Source organism: Drosophila arizonae, chromosome 2 (assembly GCF_054131065.1).
Source record: "Drosophila arizonae isolate 15081-1271.41 chromosome 2, UAZ_ARI_1.0, whole genome shotgun sequence".
NCBI classification, from domain to species: Eukaryota; Metazoa; Arthropoda; class Insecta; order Diptera; family Drosophilidae; genus Drosophila; species Drosophila arizonae.
The window spans coordinates 4,233,416-4,253,744 of record NC_142922.1 but is presented as its reverse complement, the minus strand read 5'-3'; the positions used below and the strand labels follow the sequence as shown (position 1 = coordinate 4,253,744).

At 40.0% G+C, this 20,329-nt stretch overlaps 3 protein-coding genes and 1 long non-coding RNA gene across 4 annotated transcripts; 3 read left to right on the top strand and 1 right to left on the bottom strand.

Annotated features, from left to right (window-relative positions):
- Positions 1-4,624: 4,624 nt before the first annotated feature.
- On the bottom strand, positions 4,625-5,588 carry LOC149270213 (uncharacterized). The gene is made up of 2 exons (XR_016271321.1): positions 5,416-5,588; positions 4,625-5,353 (listed from the first exon to the last, which is right to left on the bottom strand). It is a non-coding gene; the product is annotated as an uncharacterized LOC149270213 (long non-coding RNA).
- Positions 5,589-9,452: 3,864 nt separating this feature from the next.
- PKD (serine/threonine-protein kinase D3) lies at positions 9,453-17,183 on the top strand. Its single transcript, XM_018016889.2, has 7 exons — positions 9,453-9,588; positions 12,069-12,213; positions 12,364-12,501; positions 12,672-12,856; positions 14,046-15,060; positions 15,121-15,858; positions 15,930-17,183. Exons 1-7 carry the CDS (start codon positions 9,463-9,465, stop codon positions 16,124-16,126), a joined length of 2,544 nt encoding a protein of 847 aa, XP_017872378.1. The 5' UTR covers positions 9,453-9,462; the 3' UTR covers positions 16,127-17,183.
- A 379-nt stretch (positions 17,184-17,562) lies between these two features.
- LOC108611866 (uncharacterized) lies at positions 17,563-18,725 on the top strand. Its single transcript, XM_089475800.1, has 3 exons — positions 17,563-18,327; positions 18,387-18,541; positions 18,606-18,725. Exons 1-3 carry the CDS (start codon positions 17,697-17,699, stop codon positions 18,681-18,683), a joined length of 864 nt encoding a protein of 287 aa, XP_089331926.1. The 5' UTR covers positions 17,563-17,696; the 3' UTR covers positions 18,684-18,725.
- An 82-nt stretch (positions 18,726-18,807) lies between these two features.
- Positions 18,808-20,311, top strand: Polr1E (RNA polymerase I subunit E). The gene is made up of 3 exons (XM_018016956.2): positions 18,808-18,974; positions 19,031-19,649; positions 19,709-20,311. The coding sequence occupies exons 1-3, from the start codon at positions 18,908-18,910 to the stop codon at positions 20,184-20,186; spliced, it is 1,164 nt and encodes a 387-aa protein (XP_017872445.1). The 5' UTR covers positions 18,808-18,907; the 3' UTR covers positions 20,187-20,311.
- The last annotated feature ends 18 nt before the right edge of the window (positions 20,312-20,329 follow it).

Below are 20,329 nucleotides of genomic sequence, written 5' to 3'. Positions count from 1 at the left end.
GCGCAAAATATTCAGGGCTAAAAATAGATAGATAGGAAATAAAAATAGATAAAGCATTTGCTTTTTGTTATTATTATTATTATTATTATTTTGTTATTATTATATAGACATTATTCATAGCATTAATCTTTTTAATCTGTTTATCAGCACTTGTTGATGCATTATCAATTTTATCAGCCCTATCAATAATTTTATACCATTATACGATTAAGATAGACACTATTATTATCAACATTATCAATATCGTATCATCATTAATTGTTTAGGATAATTTCAACTATTTTTGTAAATGTAACTTTGCCCATAAAGCATCTAAATTTCAATTGATATTTCACAAGGAAATATGCTCAAACCGCCTATAAAAGTCTCTTTAAATAAAACACGAGAGGCAAATCTCATGCGGTGCTTACTTTACGAACTCTGAGCAAGATGTTGTTTACATCGGCCAAGAGCAATTAACTATAGAAAATAGAAGTTAAGCGGATTATTTCAAGAGGCTAAAGCAGAGCAACTGCTAATGTCTTGCATGAGAACTGGAAGAATATTAACCGTGTGTGAAGTGTGGAGCTTAAGAGAAGGCTGACGACATATATAAAACATCAGCTATATTACATTGAGGTAATTATTTGCATTGCTGCCTATTAAAAAGAGTAAAAAATTTATTGCATACCTTAAGGGGCAACCATTTTGTGTGGCTTACATAGCAATTTTAAATATGCTTATAACTAGCTAGAGAATAAAATAAGCACAGAATATTGTGAGATTTATATAGTTTATTATTTATTTGACGAACTTACTGCGGGTAAAATTCCAGATTCTGTAGAACTTTTCGCTCAGACTTTATAATTGGAAACTGTCATTGCTCAGCTGTAGCTTAAAGTTAAGCATACATTTCCCATTTAAATAGAGCTAATAATAAATAATAATAGAGCCTAAGCTCATTAAGCCAATGCTAAGCTAATGAAAAGTTCTCCAATGTGTATGGCCGACAAAGATTGCAATAAATAACTGTGGTGCTCCCTCCACTTGAATGAGCTCGTCGTTGTTTGGATAACTCATTAGACGGCATCAGCTATGTGAAAATACGTGAAATGAGAATTCCTTGGCACATATGTACATGTACATATATATATAAAAACATTCTAAACGAAGCTAATTGGAAAGTGCCTCTCTGACAGCTCGCTCGCTCACTCAGACTCTCTCTCTTTTACTCTCTCCCTCTCAGCATAGACAGATGCTTGTATGGCTATCACTCTCTCTATGTCGCTATGTGTTCGCGTGCCAACAAACTGTTGCTGTTGATTAGCAGAAGTAAAGCAAAGAATACATAAAAGTAATAGATAGTAAACTTTGTTTACAAAGCCAAAAGACTAGCAAATGCACGAGCAATTATATATACTCGTATATACATATATAAAATTGTTTCTGGTCCGCTAAAACCGACTTCGATTAGAACGCGATACGGCAGCCGCTTTGTATGCCATGGAAAATCTCTTTATTATATTACGTGCTATGCTTTTGTTGTCTAGAACTCCAATGGCATTTCGCAACGAAGAAGCAGAAACCCCACCCAATCTGGGAGCAGGCACGGGGGGAGTCGCGCAGAGGTGCTACATGTGTTGCTGGCACAATTTGACGGTTCCCTTTTGCTGTTGCTTCGTATGCCGTTTTTTTTTTTTCTTTCATTTTCCCTCTGCACAGTAATTGCATGGCTGTTGAAAATGAAAAGCTTCTCTCCGTAGCAAAAGCCATTATGTTGTTGTTGCTGTTGTTGCTGTTGTTGTCGCCATTTCCACAGTTGGCCAAAAGCTTCACATTTCCGCTTACATTTCCGCTCTGGCTTGCATTTTAACGCGCATCAATTAGAAGTTGGCAAAAAAGAAAAACAAATGCAGATCTAGCAATTGAACTGACTAATGAATAATAATAATAATAATAATAGGTATATAGTTTGTATTTTATATTTTTAGAAATGTGTTTTAGTGGTTTATAAATAAATAACAGAATAAAGTCCAAGAAGATGGCTTACGTTTCGTATACGTAATATTTTTCCGTGTACTGCGAGCTTTACTACGTGTTCAAGTTGTAAAAAGCTAAGGCGTGCGGCTTGTTCTCTTAGACAGCAAACAGAGAGCACTGCCCATGCATTGAAGCTCTTAAAAGCTTTTTAGCTATTACAGCATATTACGTATACGCCTAGTGCTGCGCAAATTGACTGGACTTTAATGAGAGGCATGACAGAATTAATTGTGGTATTCATGAAATAAGAGATAAACAGATATATATAGCTGTAGTAGATATTTTATGATTTCGCTTGGTATAACCAATGAAGATTTCGAGTAAAGAAATGCTAATTTCTTTTTTAAGTATTTAATAACGTTTAAAATTTATATTTTCGATCCAATGTAAAAAAAAAAAATATCTACAAATGTCGAATGTTAAAATGTACTTTTTCAATGTTAAGTAATTCAATTGAATATAAATAATTTCACAATCTACTAAAAGTTGACAACAAAAATGTTTACTTCAGTTAAAATTTAAATAAACCTAATAATCAGTATAAGCGATTTAGATTTATATATAAATCCCTTGTTGGCCTGTTAACCGTGTAATTTTGATTTTGATTAAATTTTTAGCAATAATTTTTGCCATCCTCAGGTGGCTACTCTCAAGTAGTCTTCCAGACGATTTCGACAAGATTTGTATACACCTAGCTTTATTTACCCATCACAAGCTAAATTTAAGATTCTACCATAAGATAAGATTAAATTCAAATGCTTTCGTCATTTCCGGCTGCAGCTTTTCGTTCTAACACTTTTCTCAAACAGTCTGGCAACGCTGTATTAAGCGCTCTCTTCACTCAGTATGGGCGCTGCTCTTGCTTGCACGCGCCGCTCTCTTCGCTTGGCAACTTCAAAATAAAGCACAAACACCTGTGAAAGCTGCCATTTGAATTCAGCGGCAATTGCGAACGAACGTAAATAACAACAACGAAAAGTAATCACAAAATTTATTTAGAAACAAAAAAAAATTATTCTAGCTGCAATAAGGGAAACGCGTCAAGAAATATGGCCCACAGCCATAGTGGGGCCTACAGCGTGTGAGAATTGCGTCAACATAGCGTAAACAACAAATAGCGCGCGCTTGCTCTCAATCGTACACTCTCTCTCCTCACTCCCTCTCTTTCGCTCTATCTCTTGTTCTGGGAGCAGCGTTGAGCCGTGGGAGCATAAGAATTCGAAGAGCGGAAATGAGTTGAGCTGGCGATGCTTTTCAAGTTGAAATTTTGTTTCTTTCTTCTTCTTAGATTTTGTGTATTTTTTTGCAGCTCGCGTTCGGCTTTGGCTTCCTCGTATCAGTTGCGCGGCAATCGAGCCAAAGACTAAACGTGCGAATTATCCTCGTTAGCGCGTATATTGCCACATATTGGGGCAGAACGACGACGATGCTGGTGCTAGTGCTGCTGCTGCTGTTGCTGCCACTGCCCCAACGGTCGCGTTGACAGAACAGTACGAAAAAATAACATAAAAAAAGCAACAAAAACGAAGAAATTTGAAATTCTAAAGAAAAGCGCCTGGCGAAATGGGCCACGAGTGAAGGTGTGTCGTTTGTGCGCGCATGTGTGTGTGTGTGTGTGTGTGTGTATGTCTGCACGTGTGTGCCTCAGTGTCTGTGTGCATATTAATTATTCAAATTAATTGCAAGAAATACGCTACGAGCTCAAGTAGTAGCTGCGTGCATAATTTATAAACATATTTTTGTTTGAGCGAAAAGAATTTGGAATTTGTTTTTAGTTTGTTTGCCAAATGAAAATGCTTAGCATAACTCAAATATGGTTGCTAAATTATACAAATATATATATTGTATATATATACATATATATATTTATAAAAAATTCATTGAACAATATACAATATACGAAAGAGCAACAACAACAGCAAATAATCACAAGATGAGCGCACAGCTTGCGACTTTACGGGCCAACCATGTTTATAGAGCAGGTTTTTTTTTTCTCCCATTTTGTTGTTGTTTTTGTTTCTGTTTTCGTTTACGAGTGGACTAAGCTGCCACATTGAGCTTTACACATTTATATATGTATGTATATATTTGAGTACACCTATGGCCAGGCAAATAACTCAAGAATTTACAGGAGATAGCTTTTAATATAAATCAATATTTTATAAAAGACAAGTATATTTAGATCAAAAATGAATGTTTGCATATATATTCACAATATATTATCTACACTTATTATAAAACCAGTATAAGCAAATGTTTTTCCATATATATTTATTTGTATTTTAAAAATAGAATCTTTGGATATTTTTGCTCAAACATTCTTTTACAAAATTTCTAAAAATAATCTATAAATAATTTATAGATTGTAAAATGAATCTTTCTTTATTTAGATATACTCGATTCTTAAAATAAGGCAATATTAAAATATATAACAGAAAAATATTTTGCAGTGAAAGAAAGTTTTGATAAATAGTATATATCAATATTTATATATTATATTATAATGATTTAATTTATTATTTATTTTAAATATATTTTTATATAAGTAACAAAAATTTTTAGCAAAATTATTTTTAGTATTTGTGCTTTAGTATTATAAATACAATTATTTAATTATTATTTATTATTTATTTTTATAAAATTAATTATATTTAATCTAAGCTTAATTTGAGCATTGCCTGATCTTTTCCTCGGTCTAGCAGTTCTAATTAAATGCCCATAGCTGTGCAGTGCATATGCAGAGTCTGTGTGCGTCATTTTATATGCCATTTGTAAATGTTTGTGTGCCACCAAGTCCAATCTATAGTGAAGTGGAGTGTGGCTGGGAAAGGCAAACAAATAAAGAAAACACGTTCAAGTTATTCCTTGGCCTTGGTATTTATGGGGGACTGCGTCAGGTCCGTGCTGCTGTCCGTGTCCCGTCCGTGTCCGCCTGCTGCTGTTTCAAAGTCTTATACGTAGCCCGCATACTGCTGACTGCGATTTATGACAGTTAGCCGCACGCCCTTCGTCATTTTGCTGGCGCATGGGTCGCCCACCCACAGTGGAATTTGAACCTGTCTATCGTGGCTGGGCAGCATCTTTCACATCTCTCACATCGCTCACATGCCGCTCTCGTTGGCCCCATTATCACCTTGCTAATTATCTATCGATGATGATGCCATGCGCTGTGCTCTGTGCTCCGATCTGCCCTGCCCTGCTGTGGTCGGGTCTGTGCCGCCTAGCCGTTATCAGCTTTATATGCGGGCAATGCTTCCATCTATTTGCATTTCATTTCTATTTCAAATCTAATAATATTTCAACAAATAAACATGTGAGCGTGGTGGCCTCTGAGCTGAAATGAGACAACAAGGGAATGTATACACATATATAATATTGGTGTGCTTATATACATACAGACAATGGAGAAGAACTCTTAATGTCCTTTGGCATTGGCAAAACCAGAACAAAGACTTGGCAAACAGCAGAGAAACTGTTCAGCTTTACGCTCCTATAAACGTGACTATTTCGAGCTCTAATTTGCGTTTGGCTTCTAAGTGTATAAAGCGAGCATTATACCATTTTTGTTTGCTGACTGTCTATACAAAAGAAATAAAAATACAAAGCTAAATCTGCCAAAGCTGATGAATGGCACGGCCCAGACAAGTTCGCTAGCGACTACGGCTATACCCTGTAAAATGGAAGTATGCAAGACTGAAATTAAATTTATTCTACAGTTTACTGATAGCCTGATACCCTGTATAGTACATGTTTAGAAAAACACATATTATTTGAAAGTATTTCCATAGAATTTTATATAAAGAAAGATTCTGCAAATCAAATGTATATAAATAATTAATACTATTTTTTTTTTTTTTTTTTTTTCAAAAATATATAATCCCTGTAGCTGGGCTTTACATATTGTATATATATGAATCCGACTCAAACTGTCTATTTTTTCAATAACGGCAACTCTTTATGACTTTACTGTATCATAAGCATAACCGATATTTATCGATATTATGTAGATAAAGGATACAACAAGCTAAATAGATAAGCCTCGCCTCAAATGCATAGACAAGCTAATAAAAATTGTCAGTTACATACACTAGACCAAAACCTATCTACCCACATTCACATAGCTTGCAATAGGCATCAAATAAAAGAAATAAATAAAATATTTCTCTGCATTATTTTTTCATTCAACCGCTTGAAGCGTTGACAGAAGCCCTTAACTAAATAGAGGTATTTACGCTGAGCAGCAGAGGGCATGGCACGCCGGGCGCCAAGTAGAAGAAGAAGAAGAAGCAGAAGCAGAAGAATGTCAGGTTGAGTGTCGCAATGAAAATCGGCTATCAGCGACCACAGGTAGTTTTTCGCACAGCCTTGACAATGACAGCCAAAGAAAATGGGCGCGCGCTATGACTAGCTGCAGTGGGTGGCCAGATGAGAGAGAAGGAGCGTGAGATACAGAGAGAGAGAGAGAGAGGGCAAATAAGTGCAAAATCGTTGTTGCAGTGGCAACAATGTTACTAGATTATTTTAAGGCAGCGGCAGCGGCAGCAGCAGCAGCAACGGCTGTGGCAACGGTCGTTACAACAAACAAACAAAGGAAACAAACAAAGTGGCAAATATTATGGGGCGAAGAGCTATCAGCAAAGGGCGGGAGCGGGTGGGCGGGTCGAGAGGGGAACGAACTGTCGTGCTGGGTCGAGTGCTTTGGTTCATAGCACACACACACACACACGCACACGCTTGCATATACACATACGGCTAAGCGCGGCGCTCTCTACATACTCTCTCTCTCTCTCTCATTCCCACACTCTCTTGTAGCGAAAGAGCATTCGTCGTGTGTGTGAGTGACTATTGTGTGTGTATGTGTGTTTGTGTAGTAAAACGGGTTTTGAGTTGGCTTTTACCACTGCCAACTGCCGCTGTCGCTGCTGCTGCTGCTGCTGCTGCTGCTGTTGTCGCCTTTGGAGTCAGTTGGCCAAATCAGTTGCTCTTTTGGCTTAGTTAACACAGAACGTGCCGCGGCGACAATGCCAGCGACAATAACAGCGAATTGCAACGCATAGAACAAACAAACAAACGGGCAAGAGACAGCCACCACAACAACAACAACAAGCAACAGCAGCATTATAACGGGTTAGTCACAATGCCACCAAGTGGCAAGCGTCGCAGGCAGCAACAAAATAGGAAATTTAACAAATTTAACATTTATAACAATAAATATAAATCTAAAGAATTTGTTAAGGAATTGCGTATGCGGCAGCTGTTGCTGGCTGTTATGTAAAAATGTCCAAATTCAACGAGATTTAATGCTATAACTCTCCATGTCTTTGTCTATGTGTGTGTACGTGCTCTGTCTGTGTTCGCGTGTGTATGTGTGTGTGTTAAATGCCAGCATTGACTTGAGGCTGCGTCATTTGCTGCTCAAATTCTGTCAGCCACTTGAAGTGATTCCAGTCCGCAGCCTCTCCCAGCCTCAATTGAAATACGAAACGCACTTGGCGGCGCTTGGTGCTTACGCGTTTATCCCTCAGCCTTGGCCGCAGCTACAATAACAACAACAACAACAACAACAACAACTGTAACAGCAACAATAACATTTACACTCCATACACCTACTTAAAAAATTTAGAAAGTTGCTTCTCAGCCGACGCGTTCGAGTCTTTTTCTTGGTCTGGCTTTCATTTCGTTAACTTGGGCCTCGTTGTCTTCTACACACACACACATACGCACGCACGCACTCACTCACACACACTTACATACACTTATGTATGTACTCTGCATTCTTTAGGTCTTGGGCCTGTTTATTAATTGCTGTTAATATCTGACATTTTCTTGACATGTGAAATACAAATTTTATTTCTTCCTGCTTTTTTTTTGTTTTTGGATGGAATCTGACTTTATTCATAGACAATAATCTCATGTGTTCATCTTGTGGAGCAATTAGCAACCGGTTTCTGTGTAATAAGCCCAATTAGCTCCATCTAATATACTATATATGTACATTATACTATATCTACCTAAGCGACTGCAGTCGCAACGTAATCAAATTCAAATTTCTAATTCACGCTCACATTATTTATGGGCCCATTGTTTCCCAGATACACGCTCCATGACCTAACTTACTAAAAGTTCAATTTCGAAAAGGGTTTTACGAGGAAATTGGCTTAACTATCGAACTGAACAATATTATTGATTGCGAGAACGTGTGCTGAGTGCTCTCCAGAACACCTGAGTATGTAAATTGTGCATTATTAATTGACTTCAGGTTTAGTTTATAAACTTTTGTTTTTGCTTTCTATGATTTTCTCAGTGAATGATGTCAAGGAATTAAGTTTCTATATTTATAAATAGAATGATATAGACTATATGAATTATAGAATATAAGAATATAGAATATAGAATATAGAATATCGATATAGAATATATATATAAATATAGAATATAGAATATAGAATATAGATATGATAAGACTATAGAATATAGAATCGAAATAGAATATAGAATCTCGAATATAGAATATGAATTAGAATATCGACTATAGCCTCTCGATATGAATCCGATTAGACTCTCGCCTATCGCCTAGATCTAGATATCGATCATCGCCTATAGCCTTCGATCTACATTAGAATATAGATCTTAGATATAGATTCGCCTCTGAATACTAGAATTAGCCTATAGCTATAGCCTTCGAATTGAATATGATTAGGCATATCGCTCTAGATCTAGAATATAGAATCTCGCCATAGATCTAGCATATAGATATAGCATATAGAATGAGATTAGAATATAGATATGAATAATAGAACTATGCTATCGACTATACAATATAACACTCTTGAATATTTATTTAAATTTGATGTTATATCTGCAATTTGATTGTACCTCGACCATATAAAGCAGAGCCCGTAAATATTGCGGATTGGCTATTAAATTTGAATTGATTTTTCTTTTTATATCCCATGGCCAGCGATTAAATCAAGTGCATGGCAATAAAAAATAAAGCCAATAATTTGCTAACCTTTTTTCCTATTTCGAACTTCATTTCAGTTATTTTTCACAAACCGTTAATGGCTGTCTAGAATTACGAAAACCCCCGCCAACGCTCGAACCGAAACCGAAGCCAACCGCAAGCACTTGCACTGAAAACGTCCAAAAAAAGAACAACAACAACAACAACAACAGCAATAAGAATAACATTAACAGCAACAAACAACAGGATTAAGGGAAAAAGGAACGCGTCCTTCGTCCTTGATGAGCTTTGGGCAGCAACTGCTGCTGAAACGAAACTTTTTATTAAGATAACGCCAATCGTTCGCGCAGCTGGAGCGCCCCAAAGACGCAAACCTGGCTCAACGACAACAACATTGCAACAACAACAGCAACAGCGGCAGCAGCACCAACGGCTGCGGCGCCAGCGTCGGCAGCGCGGTTGGCAGCGTGCCGGTCATCATGGAGGGGCCGGAGGTGACATTCCTCTTCCAATTCGGCAGCGTGCGCGACGCAGTTTGTGTGCCGGTAAATGCATTGACGCTGAAAACGCTCAAGGATTTGGCATGCGACTTCATCAACACCAAGGTGAGTGAGGGAGCCCGGCTGGGCTGGGATCGACCAAATGGGTCAACATCTGTCGACTAAATTATGCAAAAGCTAAGCACACACGGACACCCACACACGCACGCACACATCTACACAAATACATGCAGCTAGTCAATATTATTGCGCGGAACGCGGCCAAGTCAACAGACTAATGCACAGTGGAACCAAATATCTATGTACCTAATGAAAATCTTGATTTGAAATGGTTAGTTAATGCATCCGACTAAAAAACAAAAATTGTACGGCAAACGATTGCACAGGGTGTCTCTATACATTCAATATATGTATACATTTTTTTTTTTTTATAATTAATTTTTGTTTTCTTTATCAAAATTTCATATGAAAGGAATACGTATAGTTCAACTAAAGTAATATTAATTTTTAAAATCATTTTTTTAAGCTACTATAAATATTCATTTTTTTCATTTTTGATATTTTTATTTCCTTCTTAAATTGACCAATATAATAACAGCATAGTGCAATAATTTATATATTGTATAAATATATTTATAAATAACAAAATCAAAAGTTGTAGTAGATTTCAATTTACTTTGTAAATTATTGTGAGCTCAAAACTTAATAAAAAAAAAAAAAATTAATTAATTAGGAAGATGTTATAAGTTTAACATTTGACTGACTATTTGAACAGAAATTCCATAATACCTAATATAAGCTGTATACAATTTTATAATAATATTTTTAGTTAGGCTTATACTGCATCGAAGACGCTTTAATTCAACTTAAATGTTATGTCGCTTCATACAATGCAAATCAAATGAACTAATCTTATTATATACCTGCCTTAGGCTGGATTTTTCCTGTTAATTCTTAGCCCGCAGGCCCACTGTGCAGCTTTAGCCTCGTTAGACTGGCCTACAGGCGACTATGCTCTATCCCTTACTCTCCCTCTCTCTCTCTCTCTCTCTCTCTCTCTCTCTCTCTCTCTCTCTCTCTCACTGTTTCTCTCTGTGTGTACCTATCCCTCTTCCCACTCTCTCTTTCTTAGTATCTCTCTCTCCCTCTCTCGCTGTATTTGTTTATTTGCCTAGTCGTACTGTGTACCTAATAAATTTATGTGTGCACTATAATTGCTTAATTTCATTAAGTAAGTCGGAGTCCCATAGACAGCATAGCAGTAGACGCTTTCCGTTTTGCGCAGTTATCCATGACCAATTCAATTAACCAAGCGGCCAAGCAGCCAGCTGGCACTCACTCTTGGCCCGAATCAGTTGCGTTGCAGCCCTGGCACGTCCTGTGGCCTGAGCTTTGACAGCTGCTCCCGCTGACACAAGTATCATTTTTCAATGTCCATACTAAATAATGGGCTATGATGGCTCTCTTATCCCGTTGGCTATATATTGTCATCGCAAGTAGTTTACAATTACTTAAGATATACATATCAATCTATGTACACATATGATTTAATACATGCAAATAAGCGATGATCGAATTGGAATGTGTTTACTCAGACGAAGACAACGTACTTATTATATGGAAATCTCAATTCTGAACTTATATCGCTGAGTCAGGTTTTCTAGAGAATATCAAATCTGCTTGAAATCGGTTTATGATTCGTGAACACTTTTTAGACAAAAATTAAACTCTAGGAATCCAATTTTAGGAAACTTTTAGCTACATCACGTTTCTAAGGGGGAACAATCTATAATTAAATACTCTGTAATATATGATATACTATATGAAAGTTTTTCTACACGAAAATTCTAAACATTATCTGATTGAAAACAAGCTGATTCGGATCTGATTCTGATCTATTAATCGAACTTTGTTCTCCCACAAATATAGAAATTCTATTTCTATTAATGTATTACTGTATATATAGAAAAATAAGTTGACTGTAAGGCGAATCATACGATTTTCCTAAAGAAAATGATTAAATTCGGATATCTTTATAGTCAAGGAATTTTCAGATGGGAAGAAATCTAATTGGAATATTTTTACAATCAATAAAAATACTAATTCTGTAAGACTTTGCTTATAGTTTTTCAAAGAAATATATCACAGATATAGAATAAATAATGAACTCATTATGTGGGTAAGAACCCTTGAAAATACCCCTATTAAACTAATAAGCAAATAGCTTAAATAATATGAAAATTGTTCTCTTAACAGGGTATCTCAAGCATAGCATATTTTCTAACTGAATTGATTATGCACAACTAACTGTATTTGTATAGACATATATTAATTGATATAGATATCCCACTCAATAGCGTATGTATGGTAGTGTGTGTGTGTGTGTGTGTGGACGTTAGAATCTTATCGCACAATCAATTAAGATATGATATGATAACCGATATATGTATACACATATGATAAGTGCCATATGCAAAATGAGCGTTAAATTAAGCAAAACATCAAAAATTGACATGCATCTCCTCTCTCTCTCTCTCTCCCACTCACTCACTCTCTGTCATGTCTTCTCCTTTGTCTATTCACAGATACCAGATAGTGGACTCACATATCTGTCAGAGCGCATTCTGCTCTTCATACACGACTATAGCACGCCCAATGTGCTGCACATTATCAATTCCACAGCGGAAGTTGTGGACGAGACATTGGTGGAAATTGTATTAACAGCGAGTCGTAAGTAGTTGCTGTGTTGTCGCCTTCAATCAATGTTCGATGAGCACACACACACGCACACACATACACACTATTTAACAAATGTCATCAGCCATATCCATTCACTCTGACTCTGTCACCCACTCACCCTCTGCCCTTGCTCGCCAACAGCCATACTATATCCGACATCGGAAATGCCAACATTGAAGCCGCACAGCCTGAACGTTCATTCCTATAAGGCGCCCACATTCTGTGATTTCTGCGGTGAAATGCTGTTTGGACTGGTGCGTCAAGGACTCAAATGCGATGGTATGTACGCGCACACACACACACACACACACACACACAGACACATATACACAGAGAGAGATTCTCGTCTGCTCAGTCATAAAAACTAACTCAATTTGCGACATGCATATACATATATCTATATGTATATGTATATGTATATGTATGTATGCATGTATCATTCACCACAGGCTGTGGTCAGAACTATCACAAGCGTTGTGTGGTGAAAATCCCGAACAATTGTAACCGCTCCAGTGATGCCACCTCGAGACGCTCGGTCACACTGCAGCCGCCCCGCAGCCCCTCTGGCAGCTCACAGCAGTCGCTTGTCTCCAACGAGGAGTCGACGGGTCGCCACGACTCCAGCAGCTCATTGGTAAAACGCATGTCGGAGCTTATGAATGACATAATTAAGAATTAAATATGGGTAACGCAGTGGCAGATGGGCTTAAGTGCGGTTTAAGTGCGTTGGGGTTAAGCGGTAACAGGGCTCCCTACCTACGAGTATTCCAGACATGATTTACATGAATTCTCTTTGCTTTTTACTTTTACATACAAACATATACTCGTATTATTTTTTGAATAAACTTTATTTAATTTTGATAAAACTGCTTTAGTTGGCTTTCATTTGAAATTCTGTTAAATACTCGTAGGGAGTATATTATAGAGTGGGCTTTACGTCTGTAGAGTTATTTAGAGTGGGGAGCTGAAGAGTTGGAGAGTTGTGTAGAGTGGAGAATGAAAAACAGGAGAGTTACGTTTGTAGAGTTATTTAGAGTGGGGAGCTGAAGAGCTAGAGAGTTGTGTAGAGTGGAGAATGAAAAGTAGACAACTTAAAGAACTTTTTTAAAGGAATAATTTGGAGAGTTTTATAAAATGGAGAGCTTAAATTGCAATTGCATTCTGTTCGTACAATAAAAGAGTTGACTTTAATAGAAACAGTGTAACTCGTATAGAGTGGAGACCTAATGCCTAACAGTGGAGACTTAAAATTAGAATAGACTTGTACTTGACTTAATAAAAAATGGGAACAAACAAAATTAGTGTAGACTGGAGATTTAAAGCCAGAATAAACTTGACTACACCGTAGTATATGAAGTTTTTAACAATGAAAGGCCTAATATCGATAAACAAAAGAAAATTTGAGAGTTGTGTAGAATGCTTAATTTATAAGGCAAAAGGCTTTATTGCAGAAATATAACTCACGGAGAGTTGAAAAAGGGTGAGGTTGACAAAATTTCATATAACGTTGAGAGTCAATTAGAGTGGAGAGTTGGTAAAAAAAAAAAAAATCAAAGTTTGATTAAAATCCTGACATATGAAACTAGGCAACTCAGATGCTCCCTCTGGCCATTTATAAATTAATATATTTTGCTTTTGTGCAATGCTTAGGTAGTTTGGCTTAATTTTGAGTTTAAAATTCTAAATTGTATTTTAGTCAAAATTAAAAGAAATGCGCAGCAGCGCAAAGTTGCAAGGGAATCGGCTAGGCGGGCAGGGTATCTCAAAGTCGAGCATGCTCTTACCAAGTGGCATTTTCTAACGATTTCGTATTTCGCCTCTAGAACGTACCAGGATATACGGGCCGGCATCAGCGCACCCACTCCGCGAGCAGCCGGAACGGCCAGCTGGTGCTCCGCATACCGCACACCTTTATGGTCCACACGTATGGAATACCCACTGTGTGCCAGCACTGCAAGAAGCTGCTGAAGGGCCTGTTCAAGCAGGGCTTGCAGTGCCGCGACTGCCAGTACAATACTCACAAGAAGTGCATGGATAAGGTGCCGCAGGATTGCACGGGCGAGGCGCAGATGAGCCAGTTGCAGGCTGAGATCGGGGAGGGGACGCCGCGCAAGGAGCGCGACAACTTCTTCCGCGAGGAGTTCGATGACAGCGACTTCGAGGACGGACCCCAATCTGAGTTTGCCATATACAACAATAAGGCCATGGGCGCCAGCGGCGGCGGCGGCGGCAGCGGTGGGACGAATCTGGTGGCCGGACGACCAAGGGAGGCGCCAAAGGCGCTGACCAATGCACAGAACTCACCACCGGAGCTAGTCAACGGCGCCATGACGGACAACAGCAGCAGCACGGGAGCCGATGCCAAATCGACGGACGGCCAGTCGGAGCAGTCGCAATCCTCGTCGTCCTCCTCGCCCAGTGCCAACATTCCCCTGATGCGCATCGTGCAGTCCGTGAAGCACACGAAGAAGCGCGGCGGCCAGGCCATCAAGGAGGGCTGGCTGGTGCACTACACCTCGCTGGACAAGGCGCTGAAGCGCTACTACTGGCGCCTGGACTCGAAGACCATAACGCTCTTCGTCTCGGAGCAGGGCAGCAAGTACCACAAGGAGCTGCCGCTGTCCGAGCTGATATCGATCGAAACGAAGCCCAATGCCAACTACTGCTTCGAGCTGTGCACGGCCAATCTGAGCTACTATGTGGGCCAGGATCCGCAGCAGGGCGTGGACGAGCAGCAGGCGGTGCGTCTGCCGCCGCCGGACAGTGGCATCGGCACCGACATAGCCAAGAGCTGGGAGACGAGCATACGGCAGGCCTTCATGCATGTGACCAACACACGTAAGATTCCCAGATCCATAAATGTAACTAGGTCTTTGCTAATCCCCATTCCTCTCACAGAATGCTGCGAATCGGAGGAGCAGGTGCAGGACATGGGCCAGCTCTATCAGATCTTTCCGGATGAGGTGCTCGGCTCCGGGCAGTTCGGCGTCGTCTATGGCGGCGTGCACAAGAAGACCAAGCGCGAGGTGGCCATCAAGGTGATTGACAAGCTGCGCTTCCCCACCAAGCAGGAGGCACAGCTGAAGAACGAGGTGGCCATCCTGCAGAACATAACCCACTGTGGCGTTGTCAACCTGGAGCGCATGTTCGAGACGCCGGAGCGCATCTTCGTGGTGATGGAGAAGCTCAAGGGCGACATGCTCGAGATGATACTCTCCCATGAGCGCGGACGCCTTAGCGAGCGTGTGACCAAATTTCTGATCACACAAATCCTGATCGCCCTGAAGTATCTGCACTCGCAGAACATTGTCCACTGCGACCTGAAGCCGGAGAATGTGCTGCTCTCGTCGGATGCCGAGTTCCCGCAGGTGAAGCTCTGTGACTTTGGCTATGCGCGCATCATTGGCGAGAAGTCGTTCCGACGCTCGGTGGTGGGCACGCCCGCCTACCTGGCGCCCGAGGTGTTGCGCAACAAGGGCTACAATCGCTCCCTGGACATGTGGAGCGTGGGCGTGATCATCTATGTGAGCTTGAGCGGCACCTTTCCCTTCAACGAGGAGGAGGACATCAATGATCAGATACAGAATGCTGCCTTCATGTACCCACCAAATCCCTGGAAGGAGATCTCCTCGAATGGTAAGAAAGAGAGAGAGAGATAGAGAAAGAGAGGCAAAGATTTTTATATTGATTTTTATTTTCCATTTTAGCCATTGACCTCATCAACAATCTGCTGCAAGTGAAGCAGCGCAAACGCTACACCTGCGACAAGAGCCTGATGCATTACTGGCTGCAGGACAAGCAGACCTACAGAGACTTGCGCAACCTGGAGACGCAGGTGGGTCTGGGGCGCTATCTCACACACGAGGCCGACGACGTGCGCTGGGACAGCGCAGGCGACATTTGACCTGCCACAACAGCAGCAACAGCAGCAGCAGCAGCAGCAACAACAACAGCAACAGCAGCAACCCATGCGGAGCTCATGGGCAGCCAGAGCGTGCCCTCGAACTGTGCCGGCTGCCATCGCCTGTCCAGCTCGCCCAAGGTGGAGGCCATTGGCGACAAGGCGTTAAAGTGGATGCGCTTTCATCTGTGCAAGCACATTAAATAGCCTCCGTCTCCGCCTACTTCGCCATCACCGCCTCGGCCTCTGCCTCCGCCTCTGCCTGCGCCACCCACTAGCTTTTTCTACATACATTTAATTGTTTTTTAAATATATACATTTATAGTACACACAAATATTTGTCAGACTGTAAATTAACGTGAAAACATTTTAATTAGCACCTTGTTCAAAGACGAAAAAAAAACAAAAGAAAAGAAAAGAAAAACCAGACATTTTTTAAATCTTGGCGTTTATCAAAATTTTCGATATTGTCTCTTCATGAATTTCGCACAACTTTTCTTACGCTTGATCTTAAAAAGAAACAGAAGCAAAAGAAAAAGAAAACAAACGCATAAATACAAACAAATATTAATACAAAATTCATTCACAATTAATATTTCTCACGCTTTTCCAGCTACCGTTTGTAACTGAAGTCTCTGTGCTAAATTTTTCCTAAGAATCAAAATTAGTATACTTATACATACATACATATTTAATTGACGGATAACGGTACTTACTCTAATACTATATGCGAGCATGATCTGAACAATTTTTGAACTTAACGGAAAAAAAAGAAAAGAAAAGTAAATATCAATTTATTAATTTAAGTAAATTAAACTTTTAATATTTTCGAATATTTTTATCCACTTTCATCTGCGTGTTAAGATCAAAAATTGTTTGGCATTATTTTCGTATATATGCATCTGACCATATAGACCAATCCAATATTTATGTATGCAAACGCTCAGCTGTGCTCGTATTTTAGAACCAATTAATATGTAATTACAAAAATAAAGACCTAAAAAGATAGAAACCGATATAGATAAATAATAATAAAAATCAGACAAGTAATGCTTGAAAATGAATGTGTGTTTAAATACCCTATAGAATGGAATGGGTATATTGGGTTTACGTGTTTTTTGTGTATATTGACTTGGACTACATCATCAAGGTTCCATTAGCATATAGAACAACCTCTGTCATATCTGGCCTTTTTGTCTCTTTGTTTGTGAGTTGGTACATTATTATGTATATAGGTAATATATATTATTTTATATTAAAGCTAATTATATAGCTAATTATACTTTAAGCACTTGCTCTTCTGGTTATACTTTCCGTAAATAATACCCATTTTTCATAAATGACTCTGATAATATATTCACATATATTATATATATTACCTTTGTCAAGTATGAAATTTTTGCTCAGGGTATTTTTTAGTCGTGCTCTGCCATCCAAAACACTCTTACTTCTTTTCAAATATGCTTCAGTGGCATGCAACGGTTGACACCCTTTTTGGATACATCTCGGAGATTTCTAGCCCAGTTGCAAGACTCAGCTGCAGCAGTCGCTGCACAACAATTGGAGACACAAGATGAAACACTTTGTGGCCAGGCTGTGGCTGCTGCTGGCAGTGAGCCACTTCAGCATCACCGAGTGGGTGGAGATTGCACACTCTCAGACACGACCTCTTGCCAGCTCCAATAGCAATAGCAAGCAGGAGGCAGTTGAGCGAAATGCCAATGGCGAAGGCTTCAGCACGCCCAGCGCCGTCTGGCTCGAATATCAGCGGGAACGTTTTGGCTTGCGCAACGGTCAGAGCAATCCTCTGGTGGTTAGCGATGCGGGCGGACTGAAGCACAGCTCACAGATTGTGGTGCCCAATAACAGTCAGGTGATTCATGCCCGGACCAAGCTGGTAGTGAAAAACAGTTCCAGTAGTCCGCCAGTGGAGGTAGATGTGGTCGTTACCCCCAAAGTGGAAACGACATCGCGTCGGCACTCGTCGCATGTGGAGAGCGCCGAGGACGTCGATGAGATTGAGGAGACTGCCACCGAGCAGTCGGACAGCGAGGATGATGGGGAGCTACTTCTGCCCAGTATGCAGGGTTTTCTGAAATTCCTCAAAAAGATGCAAATCGGCTGGATTAAGAAGTCTGCGCTCAACATAGAAAATAAAATTAAATTACTGAAGCAGCTGCGAGATAATTTCATGAAAGTTATTGGTGCGTAGCTGAAATAATAAAAAGTTTTAGACGCTTTAAGTGAATTTTACTTTCCACAGAGCAACAGTTCTCGGTGCTGTGGCAACCAACGGAGCGGCACAGGCGCAGACGACGCGGCCTGTTGGATGAATCCAATTTAGAATTTCCACCGGAAGCAGCGCTAATGAGTATTAATTTTTTAACGTTTGCAGTATTTTTAATCAAATTAGTGCTGGTGAGTTGATAAATTATAAATAATGTCTTGCACAGCTAATCAAATTCATATTTTTACATTGCAGCAAGTGGTAAAAATAGTTAAAAGCAAGCACTACAACTTCGCGGGTTTTAACATAAATGCAAATGTTCGGAGTCCATAAAATATAATTATTGGCCTCACTATTAATGCAGTTTTGGCGTGCGTATCAGAGATTCCATTTGAAATTGCGCGGGCTACTTTACCCGCGGCAACTCTGGTAACAGCAAACATCTGGCAGCACTGTATCATCAGCTGTTCGGCTATTTGTAATTCCTACACGTGCAACGGCACATCTAACATTTAATTTGTATTTAAGTTTTTAAATATTATTTTAATTAAATAAAAATGGATGAGAAAACATTGATTGAAAATGTTTATACACATAAGCAAGATGCATATTCACCCATAATGCGTAAGTTGTATGTTGGAACTGAAGTAAAATGTCGTAAAAAAATCCTTTGCTTGCAGTAAATTTTCAGAACGGCTCGTTAAGCGGCGGCTCAAATTTTTCACTGATTGAAAGCAAAAACAAACGTAATCCCCGCAAACGTGCCTTGGTCATGGCCGGTGTGAATACCTATGTGGGCGATTTGCAGGACAACGAAGAATTCGATACGTATATCTGTGTGCGTAATAAATCAACAAACACGGCAACAATTGTGCCCGTCCAGCAATCGCTGCTCTCGAACCACATTTACGAGAAGATGGAGAGACAGGAGAACCGGCCGATGCTGAGCAAAGAGCACGCCACAAAGAAGTTACTCAAAGAGTTCGGCGGTCGCAAGGCCTCCCGCTATGTGGCTAATCACGAGCAGATGATGGTCAATGTAGATGTGATGCGCAAGGATTTGGATGAAACCGTCCAGAGCTCTGTTGCAAAGGGAGGAGAAGATGAGGAAGACAATACCCTACCCGAGGTGGATATAAATAATGCCGAATATCTGGCTACCATTGTGCCGAAGTTCGATAAGGCGGCGACAAAAATAAACGAGATCTACGATGTGGAGGACGTGGTGCCACAAGCACTGCTCGACCGCCTGGACGAGGAAGCAAAAAGTGTATACTCAACGCCATTGGAGTCACTGCCGTAAGTATCCTCTATTGATTAATATATTCTCGCCCCAGCTAAAACCGTACCCTTTGCAGCATTGAGTCGGACTATTTGCGTGAGTGCATCATGCGCATCCAGAACAAAGAAATTACCACAAAACAGGATTTTCTGCACATTAAATTGATAATCTACATGGACGCGCTGCAGTCGCTCATTGCGCTGCGCAAGCGGCAAATGAAAACCGTGGAATTATCGAAGATTTCGGAGAAAGTGGAAAATGACATACGGCATCGATTCGCGGATCCCAATGTGGCCAAGTCCTGTACACGTACCACCTTCAGCACAGAGAAGGCACTCACACATTTCATTGTGCTGGCGCTGCTCATCAGTGATAAGCATGAAGTGGATGTCAATACGCTTTCTCGCATTCTGCGCACATCCAAGGAACGCATCATTACCTACGCCCACATAGTCAATGCTCGGCCCAAGGCGCGCTCGGACATGCTGTCACTGCGACTGCCCAGCACAGTGCCAGCGCTGACGGCTTCGAGGCGCTTCCAGCGCAAAAAATGAAAGTTTGTAGGTAACAAAAAAGAGCACCCTGTATTGATTGCAGTAATAGCATCGATTATGAAACTGTCAAGGCCAAGTGGAGAGAAACTAAAATAAAATACAATTTATTTTTACATTTTATCAAATTTACGTTTTAAATGAGG